Source organism: Cervus elaphus, chromosome 1 (assembly GCF_910594005.1).
Source record: "Cervus elaphus chromosome 1, mCerEla1.1, whole genome shotgun sequence".
NCBI classification, from domain to species: domain Eukaryota; kingdom Metazoa; phylum Chordata; class Mammalia; order Artiodactyla; family Cervidae; genus Cervus; species Cervus elaphus.
This window is the reverse complement of record NC_057815.1, coordinates 65,790,231-65,816,669: the sequence shown is the minus strand read 5'-3', so window position 1 is coordinate 65,816,669 and position 26,439 is coordinate 65,790,231. Positions and strand designations below refer to the sequence as shown.

General features: G+C 43.4%; 1 protein-coding gene and 1 long non-coding RNA gene across 3 annotated transcripts in view; one reads left to right on the top strand and one right to left on the bottom strand.

Moving 5' to 3' along the window:
- The window catches only part of CLPB (caseinolytic mitochondrial matrix peptidase chaperone subunit B), a 153,504-nt gene that overhangs the window by 46,651 nt on the left and 80,414 nt on the right, over positions 1-26,439 (top strand). The window contains exons 4-5 of one of the 2 annotated variants that reach the window (XM_043906463.1): positions 6,661-6,764; positions 13,141-13,230. In XM_043906463.1, coding sequence (XP_043762398.1) covers positions 6,661-6,764; positions 13,141-13,230 — 194 coding nt within the window. The remainder of the gene's footprint in view (positions 1-6,660; positions 6,765-13,140; positions 13,231-26,439) is intronic. The other variant, XM_043906456.1, reaches the window with a different exon arrangement.
- LOC122696450 lies at positions 19,103-22,023 on the bottom strand. The gene is made up of 3 exons (XR_006341762.1): positions 21,936-22,023; positions 20,848-20,929; positions 19,103-19,199 (listed from the first exon to the last, which is right to left on the bottom strand). It is a non-coding gene; the product is annotated as an uncharacterized LOC122696450 (long non-coding RNA).

The window sequence follows — 26,439 nt, the reverse complement described above, 5'->3', positions numbered from 1 at the left end:
ATTTCCAAAGTCTTCTCATTGCTGCTCCTGGTGTCTACTTCTTTTGTCTTCCCTTGGCCTCATACCAGTGTGTTTCTTGGTTTCTGGTTGTTGACTTGTTTTGTGTCTGCTGTTTCCCTCTGTCTCTAGTCCTTATTAGCATATGACCTGGCTTTTGGCGCTCTGCCTCACGTCTCTGCTGCCTGGTCTCTGGCCCTTGGCTCTGTTTTGACTCTGAACTTCTTGGCACTCCCTGGGCCTGACCTGCTGCTAAACCTGTTCTCACCAGCCTTGCCCTAGGTTTCTCTTACCCGGCTGGCCTCCTAGCCTGTTTCTGCCCTGCTGCATCCCGCAGGTCCACAAAGTTCTTTTTGTCTTCAAAGCTAACTATAGTCATGTAGTCCTTTAGCCTGATCTGGACTGATTTCTCCAAAAAAGACCTGATCCCCATGGAACTCTGGGTCAAATGCTTTTTAAGTATGAGATGACTCTTGGACAAAAAGCTTACTAGCTATCTGATAAACTGTTTGGTGCCACTCTGGACCACAGAGCAGCCGTGGTTCTTTTAGTCCTAGCTGTATCCCATCGAAGGGCTGCTGCCTTTTGCATTTATGAAAAGTGAAAGGAATCTTCTCCAAGGTTGCAGAATGAGTCACTTGCTTGGATGCTTACCCTCCTTGTCCTCCAAGTTTGTGAAGTGAATTGCCCATTCCTTTTGATTGGGTTAGCAGCCCCAGGGCCTAGCCTCATCACTTTTCTCTCCCCATCCTGCCAGACCACTGTCTGCCCCCTGGGGCCAAGGGTAGCATACTTGGTTGCTTGGGCACGTCTTGCAGCCTGCAAATTGGACAGATGGAATCAATACTCAGGAACCTGGAGAGGCCCAGGTAGCACAGTTAGTGACACTAAATGCCTAGAGGGACAGCCTGCCCTGGGAGGGGCTGTGATTGAATGGTGATTGGACACAGCAGTTGAGCATTAACCAAATTATGTCCCTTTGAGTTTAGATTGACAAACCCTCCTCACTTAAATTTTAAAACAAGCCAACTTGTGTAGAATATAGAAGAGCTGCCTTCTTAACACAGCAGGCAGCACAAGTGCTGGGGCTGATTAGGTATAGATTTGGAGCCCACTTCAGCCTATGTAATTATCACTAAGATTATACGGAACCAGAGAAGAGAGCTCATATTTGTGGATCTCCTTTGATGTGCCAGGCACTGTAGAGTTTTTATCTCATAACTTATGGGGTGGAGGGGTGCATCATAATCCCTACTATTCTAGTAAGAAAATAAGAGCTTCAGAGGTATAATAATTTGTCCAAGATCACAGTTAGTAAATGATAGTGCTTCCCTGTACTTGTTATAAAATGTCACCATCTTCCCTATTTGTGTGTCAGTTCATAAGTCTCTTGACTTTCCTACAGCCCAACCATAGGGTCAGGTACACAGTCATAATAACTAATGTCTTTTAAGCACTTATTATGTGTCATACACTATTAAAGCACATTTTATGCACTAACAGAGTCATATGAGCTAGATACTCTTAATATCTGATAATTATGATACAGAGTGATTTTCTAATTTCATCATTTGTTCTACATTTATTAATTGTTGTTCTACAGTAAAAAAAAAAAAAAAAAAAAGAGCTTTCCCTTCTTCCCCATTGACTATATGGACTCTTGGAATCTTAGTGTACAATGGGTGATAGTCCGTTAATGTCATTATTCATGTTGATGCTCATATTGACTCGGATTTTTTTTTATTTATTTATTGATTTATTTTTGGTTGCACTGGGTCTTTGTTGCTCTCCGTGGGCTTTCTCTAGTTGCAGAGAGCAGGGCCTGCTCTTCGTTGCATTGCATTGCAGTGCACAGGTTTCTCTTTGCAGTGGTTTCTCTTATTGTGGAGCACAGGTTCTAGATGCGCAGTCTTCAGTAGTTGCAGCATTTGGTCTCAGTAATTTCAGCAAGTGGGCTCGTAGTTGTGGTGCACAGGCTTCAGTTGCTCTGAGGCATGTGGAATCTTCCGAGACCAGGGATCGAACCAATATCCCCTGCATTGGCAAGCAGATTCTTGTCCATTTTCCCCAGAGAAGCCCATCTGTACCATGGTCTCAGATTTTAAAGCCAACATTATAACCACTGTACCATACTGCGTCGTTTGCCATGAGATATTTTTCTCACTGCCTGCAGTTAGTTTGCCCATCTCTTAACAGCCTTTTTGATCCCTCTTAACTTTTCATCTTCTGAGAAGTAGGAAGACTAATGACAGTCCTTTCCAAATTATTTGTAAACTGTATAAGTAAATTACAATAAAAGACAGGAATGGTAGGGACCTAACAGAAGCAGAAGATATTAAGAACAGGTGGCAAGAATACACAGAAGAACTGTATAAAAAAGATCTTCATGACCCAGATAACCACAATGGTATGATCACTCACCTAGAGCCAGACATCGTGGAATGCAAAGTCAAATGGACCTTAGGAAGCATCACTATTGAACAAAGCTAGTAGAGGTGATGGAATTCCAGTTGAGCTACTTCAGATCCTAAAAGATGATGCTGTGAAAGTGCTGCACTCAATATGCCAGCAAATATGGAAAACTCAGCAGTGGCCACAGGACTGGAAAAGGTCAGTTTTCATTCCAATCCCAAAGAAAGGCAATGCCAAAGAATGTTCAAAGTACCACACAATTGCACTCATCTCACACACTAATAAAGTAATGCTCAAAATTCTCCAAGCCAGGCTTCAACAGTACAGGAACTGAGAACTTCCAGATATTCAAGCTGGATTTAGAAAAGGCAGAGGAACCAGAGATCAAATTGCCAACATCCACTGGATCATCAAAAAAGCAAGAGAGTTCCAGAAAAACATCTACCTCTGCTTTATTGATTACACCAAAGCCTTTGATTGTGTGGATCACAACAAACTGTGGAAAATTCTGAGAGAGATGGGGATATCAGACCACTGCACCTGCCTCCTGAGAAATCTGTATTCAGGTCAAGAAGCAGCAGTTAGAACTGGACATGGAATAGCAGACTGGTTCCGAGTCAGGAAAGGAGTACATCAAGGCTGTATATTGTCACCCTGCATATTTAACTTATATGCAGAGTACATCATGTGAAATGCAGAGCTGGATGAAGCACAAGCTGGAATCAAGATTGCTGGGAGAAATGTCAATAATCTCAGATATGCAGATGACACCACACTTACGGCAGAAAGCAAAGAAGAACTAAAGAGCCTCTTGATGAAAGTGAAATGCAGAGTGAAAAAGTTGGCTTAAAACTCAACATTCAGAAAACTAAGATCATGGCATCCAATTCCATCACTTCATGGCAAATAGATGGGGAAACAATGGAAACAGCGACAGATATTCTTTTCTTGGCCTCCAAAATCACTGCAGATGGTGATTGCAGCCATGAAATTAAAAGACACTTACTCCTTGGAAGGAAAGTTATGACCAACCTAGACAGCATATTAAAAAGCAGAGACATTACTTTTCCAACAAAGGTCTGTCTAGTCAAAGCTATGGTTTTCCCAGTAGTCATGTATGGATGTGAGAGTTGGATTATAAAGAAAGCTGAGCGCCAAAGAATTGACACTTTTGAACTGTGGTATTGGAGAAGACTCTTGAGAATCCCTTGGACTGCAAGGAGATCCAACCAGTCTATCCTAAAGGAAATCAGTTCTGAATATTCATTGGAAGGACTGATGCTGAAGCTGAAACTCCAATTCTTTGGCCACCTGATGGGAAGAACTGACTCATTGGAAAAGACCCTGATGCTAGGAAAGGTTGAAGGTGGGAGGAGAAGGGGACAACAGAGGATGAGATGGTTGGATAGCATCACTGACTCGATGAACTTTAGTTTGAGTAAGCTCCAGGAGTTAGTGATGGACAGGGAAGCCTGGCATGCTGCAGTCCATGGGGTCACAAAGAGTTGGACACAACTGAGTGACTGAACTGAACTGATAAGCAAATAGTCTCCAACTAAAAACCTGACAGTGTCTGCTGTGAATTACACATTTGACTTTTAGATGTGGATTTTAGCTGCTTAGAGACCCTTCTCATTTCTCTTTAGGATCATAATTCATAGCCAGGATAAATTACCTACAAAAGGTAATTCTTAAAATCTTTTTAGGTGAGGGGTATTAGAGTCAGGAGACTCACTTGACCATTTACTTATCTATGAGGACTGTGTGTGTGTGTATGTGTGTGCATGGGAGTTACTGAAATTCATTCATCCATTCAGCAGATAATTGGGCCAGGTCCTGTGCCTGTTGAAGGTTATGAAATTCAAACCAGTTAATACAGGGAAAACCAACAACACTACTGACTACAGATACTGAAAAACTTAACAATGGAGAGAATCTAAAATTACAGTTTGGTTTTTTAATAGTTACGATAATTAGAGTAATTTTTAAATTTTTATTTATTTATTTTTGGCTACATGTCACCACATGACTTGTAGGATCTTAGTTCTCTGACCAGGGATTGAACCCAGACCCTGGTAGTGAAAGCACCAAATCCTAACCACTGGATCACCAGGGAATTCCCTAGAATAATTTTTTTTTTTAATGCTTGCAATTTATGCCTTCAAAAGCATTAATAGTTTTGAAGTCCAGTGAGCAAAAGATGAACATACTAAAAGAAAAATAGGCAAAGGACATTATTCATGAGAATAAAAACAATTGATTATTATGATTCATTAAAAAAGAGATAAAACTGATTGTTAAAGATTTTTTTAAAGTCCAGCTTCACTAGTAATCAAAGAAATGCAAATTGAAACAGTGATGTGATTCCATTTTCTGTCTAACACATTTTCTGTGTCCAGATTAACACCCTATGAAAAAGAAAAAAAATGCCCCATTTGATGAAAGGGCTCCCCTCATAGCTCAGTTGGTAAAGAATTCGCCTGCATTGCAGGCTACCCCAGTTTGATTCCTGGGTCGGGAAGATCTGCTAGAGAAGGGATAGGCTACCCACTCCAGTATTCTTGGGCTCCCCTTGTGGCTTCAGTTGGTAAAGAATCCACCTGTAATGCGGAAGACCTGGGTTCAATTCCTGGGTTGGGAAGATCCCTTGGAGAAGGGAAAAGCTACCCTCATTCTGGCCTGGAGAATTTCATGGGCTATTGCAAAGATTCGGACACAACTGAGTGACCTTCAGTTACTCACTTACATTTTGATGAAAGGAAGGCACAATAGTTACTCTCATCCTTCTTTTGATAGTAGAAATAAAAATCACATTCTTTCTGAAAGGTAGTTTAGTAACATTTATCAAAAACCTTAAAAATGTTTATAGGTTTGATCTAGAAATTCATTTCTTAGGAATTTATTCAAAGGAAATAGATTGTTATAGAAATATTAAAAAATAATTATTTTATAGTTGGAGATTGGCTGAATGAAGTATAGACAAGCCTTATGGTAGAATACTGTGCAATCATTAAAAAACAATGTGATAGACAAATATATAATACGTGGAAGAGGTATGTATATGTTTAGGGAGAACTTATATATGACCTCATTTTTTTGTAAATAAAAATGTGCATACATTGGAAAAAACTGGAAAGATGTTATATATTCTAGAACAATTTTTTATTTTTGATTAGCTATATTTTCTAAATTTCTTATAGTGAACATGAACCTTTTTTATTAGAAAAAAAAAGTGGGGGGAAGTATTAGCAGGAATATCACATAAGACAAGGGAAACTAACATATAAAGAGCACTCCTGGGTCAAGCACTGTGGTTGGTGCTTTATAACTTCACCTAATCTAACCTCACTGTGGAGCCTCCTGCCTCTGTCCTCGTCCCTCCAGTCCATTCTCACATAGCTATAGGAGTGATTCTTCTAATAGCAAAGATTTAGAAGAGAACACACCAAACTATAGATAGTAATTACTCCTGGAATTTAGATTGAGGAGATGGCTATAAGAGAAGACTTTCACATTTAATATTTCAATGTGATTTGTACTGTGTGTGTGTGTACACATATAAGTGGAGAGGAAAAGCTTGTGTTGCCATGTCACTTCCCCTTTAAGCCCTTCAGTGGCTTACCTCATCTCCCACTTCTCTTCCCCTTACACCTTCTACTCCAGATCTTCTTTCTTCAGATGAAACTTCGTGCTTTTTTGCCTCCAGGATTTGTGAATGCATTGGGTCCTCTCACTTCACCAACCTGGATCTGGTTATTCAGCCTTTTTAGGTCTTTAATATCACTTACCTCGGAATGCCTTTTTTGATCCCCTCCCTTGGTTTCCCACCATACATAGTACTTTTCCCATCATAGCCTTCATCACACTTTGCTAGAATTTTATGGTAAATTGTTGTCCTTCCCTGAAGAGACTGTAAGCTCCCTGAGGCATGGACTCTAGCACCTAGAACAGTGACTTGAACATAGTAAGTGTTTGATAAGTAGTTGTTGAATAAACACTTCATATTTTACAGTTGTGGATCCTGAGCCTTAGGGAGATGTTAGATAACTTGTCCAGAGCCTCTCGGCCAGTAATGTTTCAGAGCCAACTTTCCTATCCTTGTGTTCGATACTTGTAAAGTTCATGTTCTTTCCATTGTACCACTCAGGTGAACAGAGGCAGAGCCAATCCCTAAACATGCCTCAGAATTGGGGTCTTTACTTCCTGGACCTTTCCTGTTTTTGACACTTAGGTCTGTCTGATTTCTTCCAGTGTGGTGCAGGTCCTCCTTGCAGCTGGTGCTGACCCAAACCTCGGGGACGACTTTAGCAGTGTATACAAGACTGCCAAGGAGCAGGGAATCCATTCTTTAGAAGGTAAGTATGGACTACTGTGCTGTTCTGCAGGCTCTCCTCCCTGCAGCTTCCAGCAGCCGTTCTCCGTGCCAGTTCTACCAGCAACTCAGGTGAGAGCCTGCAAGTTGCTCATCCTCTGGGGACTCGTGGATAACCCAAAGGCTTGGGGCAGATCCCCTTCACAGCCCCCCTCTGGCTCTGTAATTTATGTCACGTCAGGTCTTAGGGAATAAAATAGAGGCCTGATTTCATGACTGAGGAGAGGGGTAGGAAAACCTTTTAACTGGTATTCTACCAAAAGTGCCTCAACCTGTGGAGTCTCAAATGAGTGCACAATGAAGCAGGTTTCCATAAGATAATTAAGGCAACTGTGTGGAATGTGGATTTATTCTTCCTCTACTTCCTGCGGACTTAGCCTGCCCCAGCCCTGCCCCAGAACTAGAAACCAGCTTTACTGGTTCCCTTAGCCTCACAAGTCCCTCCACACTACCCTGAATACTGTTTTTTCTCCCCCTCCTGTATGTGGAATATAATCTCTCTAACACTGGCCCCTTGACTTACTCAATGATCCAGGACAAAGAGTAGACTTCTTCTGTGCCTTGATGTCTGTGCTTGTAAAATGGAGTGGTCCTCATTGCCCTGCTGGGGTACTGTGTGGGTGATTGCTTGGACTTCTCCAGAGGAAAGAGCCGATATGCACCTTTACCAGGGCTTGGTCACATGTCTGTTGAAAGGTACCTGGGCGAGTTAGTCTGAATTGCCTCTGGTGAGTGGTTTTTCGAAAGTGGAATTGAGAAGATGGCAGGTTGAAATGACTGCAGACAGAGATGAATATTTTACGTTTGAGCTTTGCTTGTCCAGATTGACTCTGCTACCCACCCATTATCCTGGCTCACTCACAGAGCCTGAGATTCCCCTCACTTTCCAGCAACAGGGCAGCTAAACTGTGGCTGCTTTAGAGTTTGCAGTGATGCCAGGAGAGACAGCCTTGCTGACTGCTCGAGGGTCAGAACATTGACCTGAGGGGAGGTTCAGCAGAGGGGAGAAGTATGCTCAGCTCTCAGAACCATCAGCAAGGCTGCCAGACCGACAGCCTAGGTGTGTGGTAGCCTAGGGCGGAGGTGTCATTGCTGCCCCAGCAAGGTTTCTCATAGCAGCTTGAGAAAAATGTCAAAAGCATCAGAGCATTGTTACCCAGGTGAAGTGTGAAGTTGTTCTCCCCTGCCTCTCCACCTCTGAACCTACTCCTTCTCTGTCAAGGTCCCTTGCTGTAGCTAGATCCTCCACAGAGCCTTTTCTGCAACCTGTCCTCTGCTGCTCTTTTGAATGTTCTCTAAATCTTAGCCCTTTATATGGTTATTTGAACTCTCATCTGCTCATATGTCTTTTCTTTCTTCGTGAGCTGACAGTTCTATGTGCAGGCCGTGACCTATGCCACCTTGGATTCTGCACTGAGCTGGGGGAATTATATTCGTTTTGTTTGTAGTAGAGGAGAATTTCATGAGTGCCAGACTTGCCCTATATTTGCAGCCTGATGTTTGGGAACTCAGCTTAAAGTTGTGGGATAGCTTAAAGGCTGTCCTCCATTCACTCAGACACAGCATTGCCACCCTCAGCTCTATCTTCTGTTCTGGTGCTCTCACCAAAAAGCAAGGAGGAGCATTTGCTGAGGGGCAGGGCCAGGTAGAAGGGAAGGATTCGAGGCCCTTCTCATCTTCCCTTGGGATGCAAACACCGCTCAGTAAGCGTTTTTGATTTCACAGAATCTCAGAACTGTGAAGCCATCTAGTCCTGCCTCTGCTCTCACACCAGTCCCCACCCCTGCATTTCGTTTTGAACCTTTGTGTTCTGGGGCTTCCCAGGTGGCTCAGTGGATAAAGAGTCCACCTGCAGTGCAGGAGTTGCAAGAGATGAGTTCGATCCCTGGGTCAGGAAGATCCTCTGAAGGAGAGCATGGCAACCTGCTCCAATATTCTTGCCTGGAGAATGCCATGGACAGAGGAGCCTGGCAGGCTACAGTCCATAGGGTCACAAGAGTCGGACATGACTGAAGCGACTGAGCATGCATCCACCTGTGTGTTCAGCTTTCCAGGTTGATGCTCATATTCAGCATTCTAGATCAGTGGTCAGCACACTTTTTCTGGCAAGTGCCAGATAGTAACCATTTTAAAGCTTTGTGGGCCAGTTGGTCTCAGTTGTGGCTATTTAGCTTGGCCATTGTAGCATAGAATATAATATACAAATGAGTGTACATGGATGTGTTCCAATAAAACTTTATTTACAAAAGTTGGCAGCAGGCTGAATTTGGCCCATAGGCTGTAGTTTGCCAACTTTGCTTTAGATATTTTCTTTTTTCTCTCCTTCCTTCGTCCTTTCCTTCCTCCCTCCCTCCCTCCCATCCTTTCTCCTATCCTACCTCCCTCCTTCTCTCCCTTCCTTGCTTCCTTTCTCTTTCTTTGCCTTTTTAATCAGTCTCCTTTGAATTTTTTTAACTCTTGAGCTCGCCAGCCTACATTCTAGGTAGGTAGGCAACAGAAATATTGGAACAGACTAATATATCTCTCATGAAATGCAGACAGAAATATTAACTATCTCTTAATTTATATGATCTGCAAATTTAGTGAATAGGCTTTCTATGGACTCATTTACTTATTCAAAAGTAATTTTAAAAAATTTTATTGATTACGTTCCTATCTAGCAGGGACTGGTCTCAGCACTGTTAGACAAGCAAGGTCCCTGCCATCATGCACTTCATGTGCTAGTCTTTGATTACAGTGTTTATAAGGACTCTATTATATGAAGTACAGAGCCCTGAAACTCATTCATGATCAGGACAATTTAGAAGCATTATTCAACAGTCAGAATTGTAGATCCTCCAAACTTCTTTCTTTTGTAGCTTCCATTTCTTCATCTTGTCCACAAAATTGTAAGAGATTCTCTCAGATTGATTGCTGAAATAAAAACATGTTTAACATTTGTCTTAATTTGTTGCATAGGAATCCTTGCCCAGCAAGATGTTAGGTTATTCTGGCATGGCTTTGTATTATCCCTAGCAAACCCACACTGGTGCCCAGTAATCACTAAGTGTTTCAGAACCATTAAATATAAATAAATTCTATATTTAAGCAGTAACTATCAACTATCATTCATAAGTTCACTGCTCTGTGGCTTGCAAGATCTAACTCGTAGCTTTTTCTCTGTTTTGAATTCCATGCTGCCTTTGCCGGCCATGGTTTTCTGGCAGCTCCTCTGAATTTCTCTGGTGTGTCAGTGTGGAGGTACTCTGCCCTTGGACTTCATGTGCTCTGCTTTCTGACTCTGAACCTGGAGAGTGATGGTCCTTTATCATCATCATCTCAGAGTTCTCCTCTCCTTACCAGCTGAAGCCTTTAGCTCCTTGTTAAACATACTTTTCTTTCCTTTTCCCATTTAGAAATACCTCATTCATTCATCCATTCAACCAATATTTATTGATTGCCCACTGTATGCAAGTCACTGTACCCCGCTCAGGGTCATTTTCACTGAGGAAGTAGACAAAAACAAAAGAATCCTGGTTTTTGTTTTGTTTTGTTTTTATTTTGGTTGGATTGACTTTTTCATGGGAAACTACCTACTTGGGGATATGTGAGGAGGTTAAGGAGAAGAAGAGTTACAAGCTCTTTGCCCAGAGTGTGTAGGCAAATTCACAGGAAAGTTCTTCAGTATTGGAGCATAGAGTCAGTGCTATCAAGTTCACTACATTTCTAATAGATATTTCTGTGGGGCTCAGCCTGTGGTCATTACTTAAGGGGAGTGCTGAGTTATAGTTTGACTTTGGCAAGACCTTCCTAAACCCTTGTAATATATCCCTTGTCTACCTTTTCAGTATTATTGTGAAGTTGAAGAGATGTGATGTGTGAATCATAAAGTATTCTACAGTTACAATTGCTTATTAATTTGGTTCATTTATAATTGGGAATGTACTTCCTGAGTGCCAGGCACCCTGCCAGATGCTGGGAATGAATTAAAAGAAATATATATGGTCTAGTCCCTCAATATATGTGATCTGCTCTCAGTCAAGTAATAAGACAGACCTATGAACATGCATCACAGTGCAGAATGATAAATGCAAATGTAGATAGGTGTACAAAGGATATGGGTAGCACTTGTATAGGTAGTGATGCCCTCTACCTAAGGGCAGACTGGTGTCTGGGAAGTGTCACAGGTTAAGTGACTTTGAATTGAGTCTTAAGGTTGAGTCAGAGACTGCCAGGCAGGCTAAGCGGGATGGACTTTCCAGGCAGAAGGAACAACACATGCAGAGATAAGGGCTAAGTAATAGCAGGTGGAATCATCTGCCACAGTACTAAGAACAGCTAGAAGTAAGACCATAGCGGGAGGCAGGGTTCTACGTGGGAAGGACCCTGTAAGGCAATTCTAGGGAGCTCATAGTGTTTTCTAAAGGCCATTGAAGGATTTCAAGTAGGGGAATGCTCAATTTACATTAGCAGTTTAGATGGACTCATGGGATGGGGATGAATTGGAGAGGAGAGGTTAGCAATGGTTCTTAATGTTTTGATCCCTTTGAGAATTGGATGAGAAACCATGCTCCTCTCCCTCAAAATGCACTTCTCACTTCTGGGGATTTCTAAAAGAAATATTTGGGAGCGGAGAGAAATAGACATTCGAAAAATATTAGGAGGATATTGAGTATTTGGTGGAATATGGGAATTGATGGAAAAGGAAGCACCTGTCACCTTGGTTTCTGCTTTGGGCAAGCCGTTGGATGAGTGGGTCTGGAGTTCAAAGACATCTGGCAGCATTTGCTTGATAGTTAAAATAATGAATGTGACTGAAACTGCCTGAGGAAAGGAGTTAAAACGAAGGGATAGGAGGACAAGTCCCTCACTCAGGATCCCAGCATTTAAGATGTGGGGAGGAACGAGGATCCAGGCAAGGAGACCGAGAGGTATTGGAGAAGTTGCCTGGTTTTCTTCTCTCAGAGAGGTGCTCTGAGTCTGTCCTGCCTGCTCAGAATGGGCACAGCCTAGAGAGAAAAGAAACCTCTCTGCTGCTGAGGCTTTGCTAACAGCTGCCCTCATTCACCTTCCCTGGTGAACTGCTTCTCCTGTTTGATATTTGGTATTGTTCTAGCAAGAAGCCTGCTCGGCTGGCATATTACAGTGTCTTCCACTCTTGTCAGGGTTGGTGTTTCAGGGTAGAGAGCAGGGCTGTTGGTGCAAGTGATACAGGGATGCTTGGCCTTATTGGTTGACTATTCTGTTCTCTTCAGCTCTCGGAATGGCATCTTCAGAGGCACAGTGATATCCTGGAGAAAGGTTAGGCTTCAGAGCCAGGAAGTTGTGGTTCACTTAAGCTCTGTCACCAGTCATGTGACCTTAAGCCACTTGAATTTCGGTTTTCTCATCTATAACATAGGGATAACAATACCCATCCTAAAGAGTTGTTTGAATGACTAGAAATAATCACACGTAAAGCACAGTAGCATATGATGAAGAATTTCTCTGTGGAGTTGGGTCTTGGCTCAATAAAAGGCAGGAAATTTGCCATAGAGGTACTGAGCAACTCACCACTCAAGGGGTACTGACAGAGGCTGGCTGGCTGCCCATCAGGGATTCTGTAAAGGGTCATTAGATTATACTGCTTCCAAGGTTCCTGTCAGCCATGTGACTTCCAAGGTTCTAGAAACTTAGGCTTATCTTCAGAGCAAGTAATGTACTTAGAAGTAGGATCTGAGCTGGGCTTTGGGTAGTGGAGAGAGGAGAAAAAAAGAAAAGATATTCTAAGCAGGGATCATGCTTGAGCAAAGACACAGAGGGGACACATGGAGGGGAGCTTGGAGATCACAGCTGCTTCCCTACCACTTCATCCCCTGATCCTGACCACATTCCATGCAGTGCCTTGAGCCCCACCCATGCCCACTCTAGGAGAGTCCCACTTGTAGCTAGTTGTTGCTGGGTGTGGGCCCCAATCCTCAGGTGGAGGAGGCAGTAAATTAGTGGTAACAGTAAACAAGTCACCCAGTCAGGGATGCCCCTGGCTGCTTGTAAGTAACTGTTATAAACCTTGGGTGTCTGAGGCTGTCAGAAATGCACGCGAGCACTCTGAGCGCCTCTCATATACACAATTAAAACAATAAAACATGGCAGAAACGTAGCCAGAGCAGGCTATAAATCAGCTTCTCTTCTCAGCTCCAAGTGGCGGCTGAATAAAGATGAGTTGTGCAGAAGCTGGGTTGGCACAGGGCCCTTCTGGGGATAGGGGCCTGGTTTGCCCGGCCAGACCTGCCAAGGCCAACCCTAACCCCACCCCCAGCCCCGGTGGCCCTCTTCCCACAGCTCCAGGGCCTGCAGGTCCTGGCCTGCTCCAGCTGACCTCCCCATCTCTGTGTCTTCAGATGGGGGACAGGATGATGCAAGCTGGTACATCACAAACCAGTGGACAAGTGCCCTGGAGTTCAGGAGATGGCTAGGAGTCCCCACTGGCGGTAATGGAACTGCTCTCTATAATATTTCTCCCTCTCCCCAGGACATTGCTAAGAAGTAGTCTTACCTTAGCTTATCTATTCAATATAAGTTAACACCCAGCACTCACTGCGTGCCCAGCCCTACCCAGGCACAGTAGAGAGAATCTGTGCCCTTGGAGACAAAATTCAAATGGGAGTAATAATGGTCCCAAGGACATAAGAATCACCTATCTCAGAGTCCAAAGAGTGGCTTGGCCATCAACTGTGTGACCTTGGGCAATTCTCTATCTCTCTGAGCCCTGATTTTCTCATCTATAGAGAATAAGATTTTTTACACCATAGATGTAGCTTGTCAAAACACAGATTCCTGCCCCACTCCCAGACCCTGAGATTTTAATTCAGTGTGTCTGGGGTTGGACCTGAGATTTTGGCATTCTTGACAGGTTCCCACTCTTTGAGTAGATGATCTAGGCTACTTGTGCTTGAACTGCTTAAAAAAAAATTCATCTGGACCCTCTCCCTGCAAGAGACTCTTTTTTCCACTTTTATTCCTAGAGAGTCTGTGTGCTTAAGCGCGGTATTATGGGTATACAGAACACTTAATATCTGTGACACCTAGGACAATTTTCTGTACCTCTTAGAGGCTCTGTCTCCTTATATGTAAAATAAACATTAGTGGGAGAGTTAGAAGTAGTATGTTTATCCTTAGCCTAGAACATAGAACATAGAAGAATGTAAATTTCTGTTTTTATATCATCATTATCGTCATCATACTCTCATAAAACTTCATTCAGTGTCTCTGACACAGCCTTCCAAATGCTTCAGAGTCTCAACCACAGCCTTCAGTGGTAGCAAACTGTTATCTGTGAAGAGCCAAACATTATCTTCGAGTTCAAGGAATGGCTTGGCCATCACCTGTGTGACCTAGGGCAGTTCTCTTTATCTCTCTGAGCCTTGATTTTCTCTTCTGTAGAGAATAATATATTCTATACCATAGGTTTATTTTGAAGATCAAATTAAAATACTTATTAAATACTTGAGAAAATACAAGGTATCATACACATATAAGGTGCTGGCAATAATAATAATAATAAAGATTGATAACATGACCAAGACTATGTTTGACAAGGGTCCAGTCAGAGATGCTGATAACAAGGACTATCAGAGCTCAAAGAAGAGACTCTGTCTGAAGTTTCAGGAAATAAAATGGTGTTTGAGCCTTGAAGTATAAGAAGGTTTTATAGAGCAACTGAGTGCGAATTGTGTGTAATCAGAGAAGGGCATGAGCTTCCCTGGTGGCTCAGCTGGTAAAGAATCCACCTGCAGTGCAGGAAACCTGGGTTCAATCGCTGGGTTGGGAAGATCCCCTGGAGAAGGGAACAGCCATCCACTCCAGTATTCTGGCCTGGAGAATTCCGTGGACTGTATAGTCCATGGGGTTTCAGAGTCGGACATGACTGAGCGACTTTCACTTTCACTTTTCAGAGAAGGGCCTATGTTATGTCCACAATTTTCAGAGGTGGGAAACGGAAAAAATATATTTCAGGGCAGCAAGTAAACTTGTTAGGGTGAAGCATCCATACAGCAGAAGATTCATTTTAGAGAGTAATGAGCAGTAAAGGTGTTGCTTTAAAGTGAGTAGGCTGGGGCCAGATCCAGATGCTTGGACTTTATCTCTTAGGCAGAGAGGAGCCTTGCAGGTCCTAGAGGAGAGGGTACTACAGGAGCTGACTCCTTCCATGATAGAGAAGCAGGGGGAAAGTGATGATAATAAGATGATGATGATAATAGCTACAGCAGCAGATTACATTTATTGGTACTTAGTTTATTGCATGCTCACAGCAACCCTGTGATGTAGGCACTAAGGGAAACTGAGGCAGAGAGATGATGTCAAATGCCAGCAGAACCATCTCATGCTCTTTAGAGAACCAGCACCCATGTCAGCTAATATGTGCCCCACACTTGGCTCAAAACCTCTGACTTGTCCAAAGTCTTGGAAAACTTGGGGATCTGCCAGGCCAAAAGCTATTTGGGCAAGTTATTATTTTTAATAATGTCCCTGCCTCTTCCTCATCATTGTCAGAGCCTTGTCACACCTTCAGCACCAGGGGTTCTACATGTCGTTTCTCAGCAGATTCAGCCCCTATAGAGGCACTTGAATGGACTCAAGTGTCTATCCATTAGGCCTTTTGGCCAACTTCAGGATTAAGTATAGCAGCCAGTTAGGTTAATTATTTCCATCCTTTTAGCCCTCCAAATCTATATATATGTTTGACTAGGAGGAGATAGACTAGTTGACATGTTTTATTAAAAAGAATAAATTCAATGCATTTATAAAAATAAGGCAAAAATGGGATGGGTGGCAAATAACTATAGTCTTGTGATTTTTAACTGATTTACATATTTTGTATATAAATATTTTTTCATCAAAAGTTCCAAATCAGGGGTGGGTCCCACACACCACACAAAATATATTAGAGACATTTATATGGATAGCAGGAAGGGAGACAGAGAGCTGAAATTTTCCAGGCACCCAGTGATTGATGGGGGCTGAGGCTCCCCCTGACGCTTTATTGAGTTTCCGATGATTATCTCTCGCCGAGACATTTTTTACAGATGACGGTCGAGCTGTCACAATGGACCATGGGGGAAAAAAAACCAACAATAATAACACTTTAATCTTTTTACTGCACTGCTCCCTAGTATCTCAGATTCATCTTCCCTGACGCACGCAGTTCATTATTCTGCCCCTCCCTGGATGGGAAATAAAGGGAAATAAATATATATGTAGACACACTTACCCACATACGTACACACACACCAAGTGTATATAAGAGACCACCCCAGAACCAGAGAGGTGCAGAATTTATTGTTCCTTTTGCAAGTGTTGAGGTTTATTAGTAGAGATGCTGGGTTGGCTTGGAATTGGCTATTAATTACAGCATTTTGTATTTGTTTTTTATTGCAAGTTTTTAGCATCTTGAAGAAAAGGCAGAGGAGAGGCAAGCAGGTATAGAGATGGGGAGCACAGAGGGACCAAGTTTGGCTAACCGAGTAGCTTAGTTGGCGAAGGGGACAGGCTCCTTCCTCTTGTTGCTGGCCCTGCCCAGAGGATCCCCAGACCTGGAAGAATACTGCTTTGGTCAGGATCAGAGTAGGGGCAGAGGAGTAGGAGATGGTGAGCCCAGGGTAATTATAGGACAAATCACAGGGCTCTAGATACCAGGGAGGATTAGGAGAGATGGGAAGTGGTGGAAGTGTTGGTGGGTCTCTAGCTGACAGTATAACAGATAACAGAACAGGTAACAGATTCCTAAGAGTTTGCCCACATTTTGATTTGGTTATGTGCAGGTGAGACATGGGCTCTGGGAAGCTATACCTGAGTCTGTGGTCAGATGAGTGTCCTAGGCCAGAGAGGATGCCACACTGACTGTCTGGAGTCACAGGCAGGGTCAGCAACCTTTCATCTTAAGATTCCAGGCCACCCTTCCTGCTCTCCCCCTTCTCTTCCTTGGGGTGAGAGAAGATGGGCTTGGGGTCCCTATATGGGAAGGCTGCCCTTGATGTGTCTCCAATAGAGTAAGTGCTAGCCCAGTCTTCTTTTTAATTCATCAAACCTTTCTGAGCTTCTCTATGTGTCAGGTCTCGTGTTACGCTATGATAGGTATAATGAGGTAAACAGGGTCCTGTTCTTAAGGAAAAAATCTTCTAGTCTATGGGTGGGAAGCATGGTTTTTGTGAGAACCATTTTTAAGTGGGGTCTAGCCCTCCAGCCATAGGCCAGCTAGATGACCATTCTCTAGATGAAGGTCAAAGAGATCTGTAAGACACAGGGTCTTTCAAGATCCTCTTTTCTGCTTGGAGAGAAGTATTTATGGAACACCTGCAATGCTCAAGAGTGTATGCCTGAAACAGTCTGAAAATACAAAAGATTATGTAAGAGAAAATGTTAACTAATTTGATGTGGACTGCACAATACTAGAAGGCAGAGAGGAGAGGGAGATCAGTGAAAATCAGACTTCTTGAGTTGTTAAGAATGGGTAAAGCATAGATAAATAAAAGGAAGAAATAGTGAAGCTGTGGTATCACATAGAGAAGAGAGTAAAAGCCTTGGAGGTAAATAAACTAGCTTGGTTACTGACTGCCATCATGACCAGATACAAGCTACATAACCTCTCTAAGTGCCAACTTCTTTTACTAAATAAGAATAATAACAGCCCAGTGTGATTCTTTCAAGGAAAATAGTTGTAAAGTTCTCCACACAGTACCTGGCACATAGTAGGTGCTCAGTAAATGGAGGCCATTATTTTCTTATTACTCCGAGTTTTAAAATTTTATTCTTCATTTATTTTAACTTCTGGCTGTACCACACAGCATGTGGGATCTTAGTTTTCCAGCCATCTGCAGTGGATGCACAGAGTCTTAACCACTTGGACGGTCAGAAAAGTTCCCCGAGTTTATATATATATATGTGTGTGTGTATATATATGTATACACACACACACACGACTCTTAGTCCTGGGATATTAGCCTTTAGAACTTACCTGTGACCCTCCATTAAGTATAAAATGGGCTCTCTGCAATGAGCATGACCTATCCTACAGTGTTACCATAAGAGGTGGTTCTGGCCATGGTTAGAGTGGCATCAAAAAGAGGAGAGGGGGCCTTCACTGGTGGTACAGTAGTTAAGAATCCAGCTGCCAGTGCAAGAGACATGGGTTCGATCCCTGTTCTGAGAAGATCCTACATGCCGTGGAACAGCTAAGCCTGTGTGCCACAACTACTTAGCCCGTACTCTAGAGCCTGTGAGCTGCAACTACTGAGCTCATGTGCTGCAACTCCTGAAGCCTGTACACCCCAGAGCCTGTGCCCCGCAACAAGAGAAGCCACCACAGTGAGAAGCCCGAGCACTGCGCGGAAGAATAGCCACTGCTCGCCGCAACTAGAGAGAGCCCACAAACAGCAGCAAAGACCTAGGGTGACCAAAAAAAATACAGTAAATAAATACATAAGTTTTAAAAAAAAGACGAGGAAAGGGCACAATAATAAATTTATTACCATTTATTGCACCTTAGTATATGCCAGGCATGTGCTCAATTCCTTGCATTTTTTTTAATATAACAGCTTTATTGAGATTTAATTTACATACCACATAGTTTACTCATTTAAAGTGTGTAATTCAGTGGTTTATAGTATATTCACAAGAATTGTGCTGCTCTTACCACAATTTTAGAACATTTTCATCGCCCCATAAAGAAACCTCATACCCGTTATCAGTCAGTCTCCACTTCTCTTAACTCTCTCTAGTTCTAGACAGCCACTAATCTGCTTTCTGTTTCCATAGGTTTACACTTGATATAAATGGACTCAAACAATAAGTGATCTTTTGTGGCTGAATTCTTTTTGACTTGTTTTCAGGGTTCGACCATGTTGTAGCATGTATCAATACTTCATTCCTTTTCATAGCTGAATAATATTCTATTGATGGCTATACCACATTTAGTTCATCCATTTATCAATTGAGAGACATTTTGGTTGTTTTGACTTTTGACTATCATGAATAATGCTGCTGTGAATGTTTTTGTACAAGTGTTTGTGTGAACATAGTGGTTTTTATTTTCTTGGGTGTATATCTAGGATTGCTGGCTCATATAGTAACTCAATACTTAGCCTTTTGAGGAACTACCAGACTGTTTTCCAAAGTGACAGCCCCATTTTACATTCCCACCAGTCATGTATGAGGGGTCCAGGTTCTCCACATCTTCAGCAGCACTTGTTATTGCCTGTCTTTTTTACTTTAACCATTCTAGTGGATGTGATGTGGTATCTTGTGGTTTTGATTTGCATTTCCCTGATGGCTGATGTTGTTGAGCATCTTTTCATGTGCTTTTGGGCCATTTGTGTATCTTCTTTGGAGAAATCTTCTCAGATTCTTTTTCCATTTTAAAGTTAGGTTTGCCATTCAGTCTTCTGAGGTGGGGTGATGGTATCTGTCTTGCAGATGAGAAAACAGATTCTCAGAGATGTTAATTTGATCAGAGTCATGCAGTGAGTTTTGCTTACCAGTCTGATTGACTCTGACCTTTATGCTCTTTCTGATACACAGTGCTGCCCACTGAGGATTCATGGTAGGATCCTTTCATGGCAGTGGGGAGTTCTCACCAGCAGGAAGGGAGGAGTTAACAGTTTATTTAGAGATGTTAGGACCAGGTGGGAGAGCCTCTGAAAGTCAACAGGGGAATGTGGATATGTTACAGGTTACAGAACAGGGGAGGATATGTTAGTTTGAAAATTACATGTTAGTTTGTACCGTTTCCTAGGTATAGTCATTTCCTGTGCCCCTCACTATGTCACATCATTTCAGTGTTCACAGCAATACAGTTTGTAGATATCAGTGCTCCCATTTTATCATGGAGGAATTTGAAGCTCAGAGGTCTGGAATAATTTTCCAGCATCACCAGATTTAGAATCCAGGTCTTTCCAACTCAGTATTTTGAACTCTTCCCTTTCAGCGATACTTCGTAAAAGATTCTTTCAGTATTGTTTGCAGCATTTATAAGCTCTTCAGGGCAGGGCCTCTTTATTGCCATGGCCCAGTCCATGGAAAGTATGCAATACTTTGCTGGATAAACAAGGAAACAGACTATATGGTATGAAGTGAAGTGAAGTGAAGTCGCTCAGTCATGTCTGACTTTTTGCGACCCCATGGACTTGTAGCCTACCAGGATCCTCAGTCCATGGAATTTTCCAGGCAAGAATACTGGAGTGGGTTGCCATTTCCTTCTCCAAGAGTATATGGTATAGGAAGACCTAATTTAAGTTGGATTTTGGCAGGGAGAGGAAGTTTGAGTGAGACATTAGAGGTCTCCAGTATCCCAAGACTTGGCGTCTTAGGGGGCTTTGCTTTAACTTTCTACACATGGGATTTGGGAAGAACATTCTGGTGCCCAGACATCCTTGGCTTCCCTAGAGTGGGATCAGGCATTTGGAAGTGGGATGGGTTTGGCTAGCCTTGCATCTTTCTTGTGTTCATCACAAGAGAATTAGAATGGGAAGGGCCCTCAGAGACTAGTCCAGTGCTTCTTACAAGTTACCCACATGATTCTCATGCTGCTAAAGTTTACGAACCACGGATATGAGAAAAACTCCTGACTTTAAGGAATCCGGAAGAAATAAAAATAAGGAATCCGGGACATGGAAGGATTGAAATACATAGCAAGTTTAGTGAAAACCATTTTTTAATCCAATTCACTTTTCTCCTGTTCTGTTGTTCGTGTTGTTCCCCATGCTGCTTAATTCGTCAACAAAAACCATTGCCTGCCTGTAGCTTTCAGGACAGAGTCCAAACCCCTTTCAGGATCAGGCCTCTTTCTGCCTGGGCAACCTCACCTGCACCCATTGCTCCACCCGCCTTCATTCAGCATTCCAGGTTCATTGGAGGACCAGTTTCTTGTACGGACAGGTAATGCAGTTTCACCCACTGTCATTTGCAAACACCATTTCCTTTCCCGGAATACTCTTCTCTACCTCGTCCTCCAGACAGTTTCTGTCTGGGGAGATTCCTCCCCAAGCCGCCTGACATGTGCCCGTCTTTGCTGCCATCAGACCGTGTGCACACATGCCTCTCATAACACTCACCGTGCTGAGGTGCTCAGGGGCAGGGGGGAATGAGGGCTCCTCTGTGCTCATGGCTGAAGCTGCATGAAATACTGAAGTGATGCTGGGTGGGATACATATAGAAAATGTTATGAACTAGTTTCTGTCATCCATGAGGAAACGGGGGAGTCAGAAGGGAAATTATAACACAAAAAGGTATTACACAAAGTGTTGTAGACAATAAACAAACAAGTGGTAAATAGATACACACGATCAACATGACAAGCCTCCAGAGCAGAGCTGGGGGACAGGACCTCCTGGAAGAGGAGGCCTTGAATTGGACTTTGAAGAACAGGGAGGGCTTAGAGAGGAAGGAGGGCCATCCAGGCTGGGCAAGGGAATAAAAGGCCTTGCCTGCCCCAGGGACAGTGATCCAGCACAAGGAGTGCCCCTCTTGACCCATCCCTTGGCTAAAGACAAGCACCAGAGGCAGAGCCAACAGCACCCGCAGAAGCTGAGGAGGCAGCTTGGTGATGCTGGCAGTAGGCGTGAGGATTTAGCAAGGTAGTAGATACACAACACCTCATGGGAAGGAAGCTGAGATCCCAGAGGCTTCCTCCTGGAGACTCTCCATGAGAACTTAGCTTCATGCCCTGAGCTTCATGCCAGGTGGGCTGATGCTGGGGTATGTGAGGCTTGAGCCTGTGGGCACTGGCAGAAGGTGTGCAATATGGAAGATGGAGCCAGGCCAGCACCGATTAGCCATCTGAGTTGGGCAGGCCACCCAACCTCTGTCTCCTCCTCTGTTCAATAGAATAGTACTTTGTCTGTCTTAGGCTGACCTGGGCTGAAGGGACAATTGCATTGAAGCACTCTTTAAACCCTTAAGTGCTGCACAAATGTAAGGGTTCTCCTCATGTTCATCAGGTTAGTCATAAAGGTTCTCCCTCATGGAGACATGCTCCCATTTTTAAAGGCACTCCATGGCAGTAGATGACACAAGTTCCTGGGTGTGGCAGGTGGAGCCTGAGCTTGAGAAGAGATTGTTAGCTAGGGTTGCCTTTCCTCCGCACAAGGCAATGATAATAAAGCTTTTGTTACTAGAAGACCACTCATTTTGCCTCACTTACCTTTTTTCAAAGTCTCCTCCAATAGACTTAGCAATGTGAGGACAAGAACTGTGTGTGATTGACTTTTGTATCCCCAGTGCTGACCCTGGGGGAGGAAGCAGCATTACTAAATGTTTGTGTAATATTTTTAAAAATCTGTTATCAGATTTGATTCTCATTTAATATTCAAATTATTGCTTGTTGTGCCCATTTTACAGGTAGAAGACCTTAGTAAGTAGCAGAGCTAAGATTCAGGACTGTGTGAGTCCTTTACCTTCGATTACTGTTTCTTGTCATGGGAGGCAGTGATTTGGGGGCAGGGGGTCGTTGTCTTGTTTTGTTTTGCAGTTTCAGCAGTGCTGGGTAGTGGTCAGGCTATAGGGAGGGCTTCGGGGACCCCTTTTGCCTCTCCTGACTCCTTGACACTGCTGAGTGCAGGAAATCCTGCTGTGTGAACATCAGCTGCACACCACCTGCCACGGCTCCCAGGCTGACCCTGGCTGCAGCACCCCAGCGTAGACTTTGCAGCCTCAAGAGGCAGAGGTGGGAACAGCAGGATGACAAAGTAATGCTGTGTCATTCTCTCTGTGGCCACAGGGGTGAAGGGACAGGGATGGCTGGCCTGGAGGGGAAGCAGGAGCTTGAGCCCATCTTCCCCTGTGCTGGAGACGGGCTGGTGGATGTCTTTGTTGGGAAGGGGATGGTTCACTGGCTGAGGACCAGCTGTACACACTGGGCCTCAAAAGACCACCATGGTGGCCAGCTGGTGAGCTGGCCCTGGATGAGTCACTTTAGCTTCTGTGGGTTTGCTTCCGCTTTCTCCACGAGAGCAAGTAAGAATGTGAGGGTGTGTGCTGCACATACCTCCTTTTTCCCACCTTTAGACACTTTTTTTTTTTTCTGATAGAGATCTAATGATCTGGCGGTTTCAGTAAGATCTCCTGGGACAGGGCTTCTAAAACTGAGTGACAAGGGGAAAAGAGCTTACTGCTAAGAACACAAAATGAGTCTAGCCGACCTGGACAAGGTCCTAGTTCCACCACTGATTGGCTGTGGCACTTGCTGTATTTCAGCTTCTCCATCTGTAAAACGGGGAGAGTGAACTTCTACTTCACAGGGTTGTTCTGAAGTAAATAAGTAAAGGGAATGCTTTACATGTTGTTATGCACTGTTCAGTTCCAGAGTGTTCCATGGAACACCAGTGCTGCAGGATTTTAACAGGGGTTGGATGGAGAGGCTGCCAAACATAAAACTGCTGAGTAATAACCAAATTAGGGCTTCTCTGGTGGCTCAGTGGTAAAGAATCTACCTGCCAATGCAGGAGATGTGTTTGATCCCTGGGTCAGGAAGACCCCCTAGAGAAGGAAATGGTATCCCACTCTAATGTTCTTGCCTGGGAAATCCCATGAACAGAGGAGCCTGGTGGGCTACAATCCATGGGGTCACAAAAGACATAGCAACTAAACAACAGTGCCAAATTAAATAGATGGTTCTTACTCAGAGCTGTGCCTTTTGGAGGGGAAAAGTATATGCAGAAATCCCCAGACCTTTTTTTGTAGAGATAGTACACATTTGGAAGCACAAGACTAGACAGTAAGAATGGTAACTGACAGTGGCTAAGAGATACTGCTCCAAGCCCCTTTACTCACAGTGTCTCATTTAATCCTTATGATATCCCATGAGAGAGCATGTTAATCATCTCTGCTTACAGGGCAAGAAACTTGGCACAGAGAGGTTAAGTTACCCAAGATTGCACAGTCAGTAAAGTGAGAACTGGAACCCAAACACAAGTGATCTGGCTCCAGAGCTTACTTATTTATTTATTTATTTATTTTTAATTTATTTTTTATTGAGGTAGCTTTCGTTTATAAGGTTCATGTATAACATGGATGGAATATTTGCTTTTTTTTTTTTTTTTAATTTTTTTTTACTTTTTTTTTTCCATTTATTTTTATTAGTTGGAGGCTAATTACTTCACAACGTTGCAGTGGGTTTTGTCATACATTGACATGAATCAGCCATGGAGTTACATGTATTCCCCATCCCGATCCCCCCTCCCATCTCCCTCTCCTCCCGATTCCAGAGCTTACTTATTTAACAGCTACACTCTCCTTCCTCCATTAAATACTGTTGGCGGTGTTATTATTCCAAAACAAGGTAATAGTAGGGCCTTAATTATGTATTATGTATGCATTTGCTGATTCAACAAGTATTTGTCAAGCATATATTTATGGCCAGACACTGGGGGTACAACTGTGGGAAAGACAGTCACACTTCCTTTCCTGTTTGTGCTTTTGACCTGGTGGGTAACATAGTCAGGTAATCAGATGATTGCAATGGAATGGGTAATATAAATTGTAATTGGGAGATGCCTGAAGTGCTAGGGAAGCTCTTGGGAGGAATAACTACCTCAAACTTAGCAAGAATCACTGGAGGAAGTGACTTTTAATCAGAGGCCTAGAAGTGAATTGAAGTTAGTCAGCTGAAGGCATGAGAGAGAGGGAAATGTTCCAGGCAGTGGAATAGTATTTGCAAGAGCTCAGAGGCTCGAAAGAGCATTAGGAAGGGGATGGTGAGAGATGAGACCTCAGAGGGGAGCAGGGGCTCTCTTCATGGACATTCCTTATTAGCTGGGCTGTGACACTGCCGCTATGCTGATGTTTGTCCATTGTATCTAGCAGTTAATGTCCTGTGTGGCAATTCAGGACACCAGGTGCCCTACTGGCACTTGAGGCACTATATTCTGTGGCTTCCTCTTTCAGGTTTTTGTTGTACTGTTATTTTACCTCCCTGCCTGGTGAGCTCTGGACTGTAATCCGCATACTTGATTCTGAAACATTCTTCCCAGCCTTCTAGTTTGCTTCTTCTAATCTGCAGTAGGCTGGAAACAAAATCCCTTACCATGATTTGATAAGACTGTTCTCAACTAAAAGTTTGAGTTAATCTCTGAGTTAGGTCCTGCATGAGAAACATGCAGATACCATTGCACATTGGACATACATATTAGCTAATCAGAGGCCTTCTTCCTGTTTACCTTGCTCCAAGAAAGGTCAGGTAACACTCCAGGGGTGGGGGTCATCAGTTGGGATAGCCTCTGACTGGTGCAGAAGAGCTGATGGACCACTGATTCACCAGACCATAAGGAAGTGTGATCTGTTCTCCAGTTACACACTCCAGCAACTTCACTTTGACCAAACATTTGAAATACTACCACCTAAGCCATCTTATCTGGGTGTTATTTACAAACCCCAGGCCGATCTCTGTTAGGGCAGGTTCCATAGAGAGTATGCTGGCACCTTCACTTGAGCAGGGAAAAAAGAGAGAGTGGAAGCCAAGGCTAGGACCAGAACATCTGGGCTCTGATTCCTTCATTTGCAAAATGAGGGTGAAAGCATAATGTGATGGGGAAATAGCATAAGGACTCAGATTAGATCTGGGCTCTAATCCTCATGCAACCACTTATTAGCTGTATGACCTCTGTGCTTTAGCTTTCTCATCTATAAAACAAGAATTATAATGCCTGCTTCTCTGGTGGCTCAGTCAGTAAAGAATCTACCTGCAATGCGGGAGACCCAGGTTCGATCCCCGGGTTGGGAAGATCCCCTGGAGAAGAAAATGGCAACCCACTCCAGTATTCTTCTCTGGAGAATCCCATGGACAGAGGAGCCTGGCGGGCTACAGTCCATGGGGTCATAAGGAGTCAGACATGACTGAGCAGCTAAACAACAAGCACTATATAAAGTAGTTAGGGGAATTAAATAGATTGTGTGAAGTATGTCAGCCAAAGAGCAGAGAAGGTCAGTTGTTGTTCAGTTGTTCATTTGTGTTCCAACTCTTTGCGACCCCATGGACTGCAGCATGCCAGGTTTCTCTGTCCTTCACCATCTCCTGGAGCTTGCTCAAACTCCTGTCCATTGAATTGGTGATGCCATCCAACCATCTCATCCTCTGTCATCCCCATCTCCTCCTGCCTTCGATTTTCCCCAGCATCAGTGCCTTTTCTAATGAGTCGGCTCTTTGCATCAGGTGGGCAAAGTATTGGAGCTTCAGCATCAGTCCTTCCAATGAATATTCAGGATTGATTTCCTTTAGGATTGACTGGTTTGATCTCTTTGCAGTGCAAAAGATTCTGAGGAGTCTTCTCTAACACCACGGTTCAAAAGCATCAGTTCTTCGGCACTCAGCCTTCTTTATGGTCCAACTCTCATATCCACACATGACTACTGGAAAAATCATAGCTTTAACTAGATGGGCCTTTGTTGGTGAAGTAATGTCTCTGCTTTTTAATACGCTGTTTAGGTTTGTCATCGATTTTCTTCCAAGGAGCAAGCGTCTTTTAATTTCATGGCTGTGGTTACCATCTGCAGTGATTTTGGAACCCAAGAAAATAGTCTGTCAGTGTTTCCATTTTTTCCCATCTATTTGCCATGAAGTGATCTAGGTGAAATCTCTGTTAGGTTTAGGAAGAAGCATGACAGTCTTCTGGCTTTGAGTGACTTTTCAATAGGAAGTTCAGTTTTGTAGG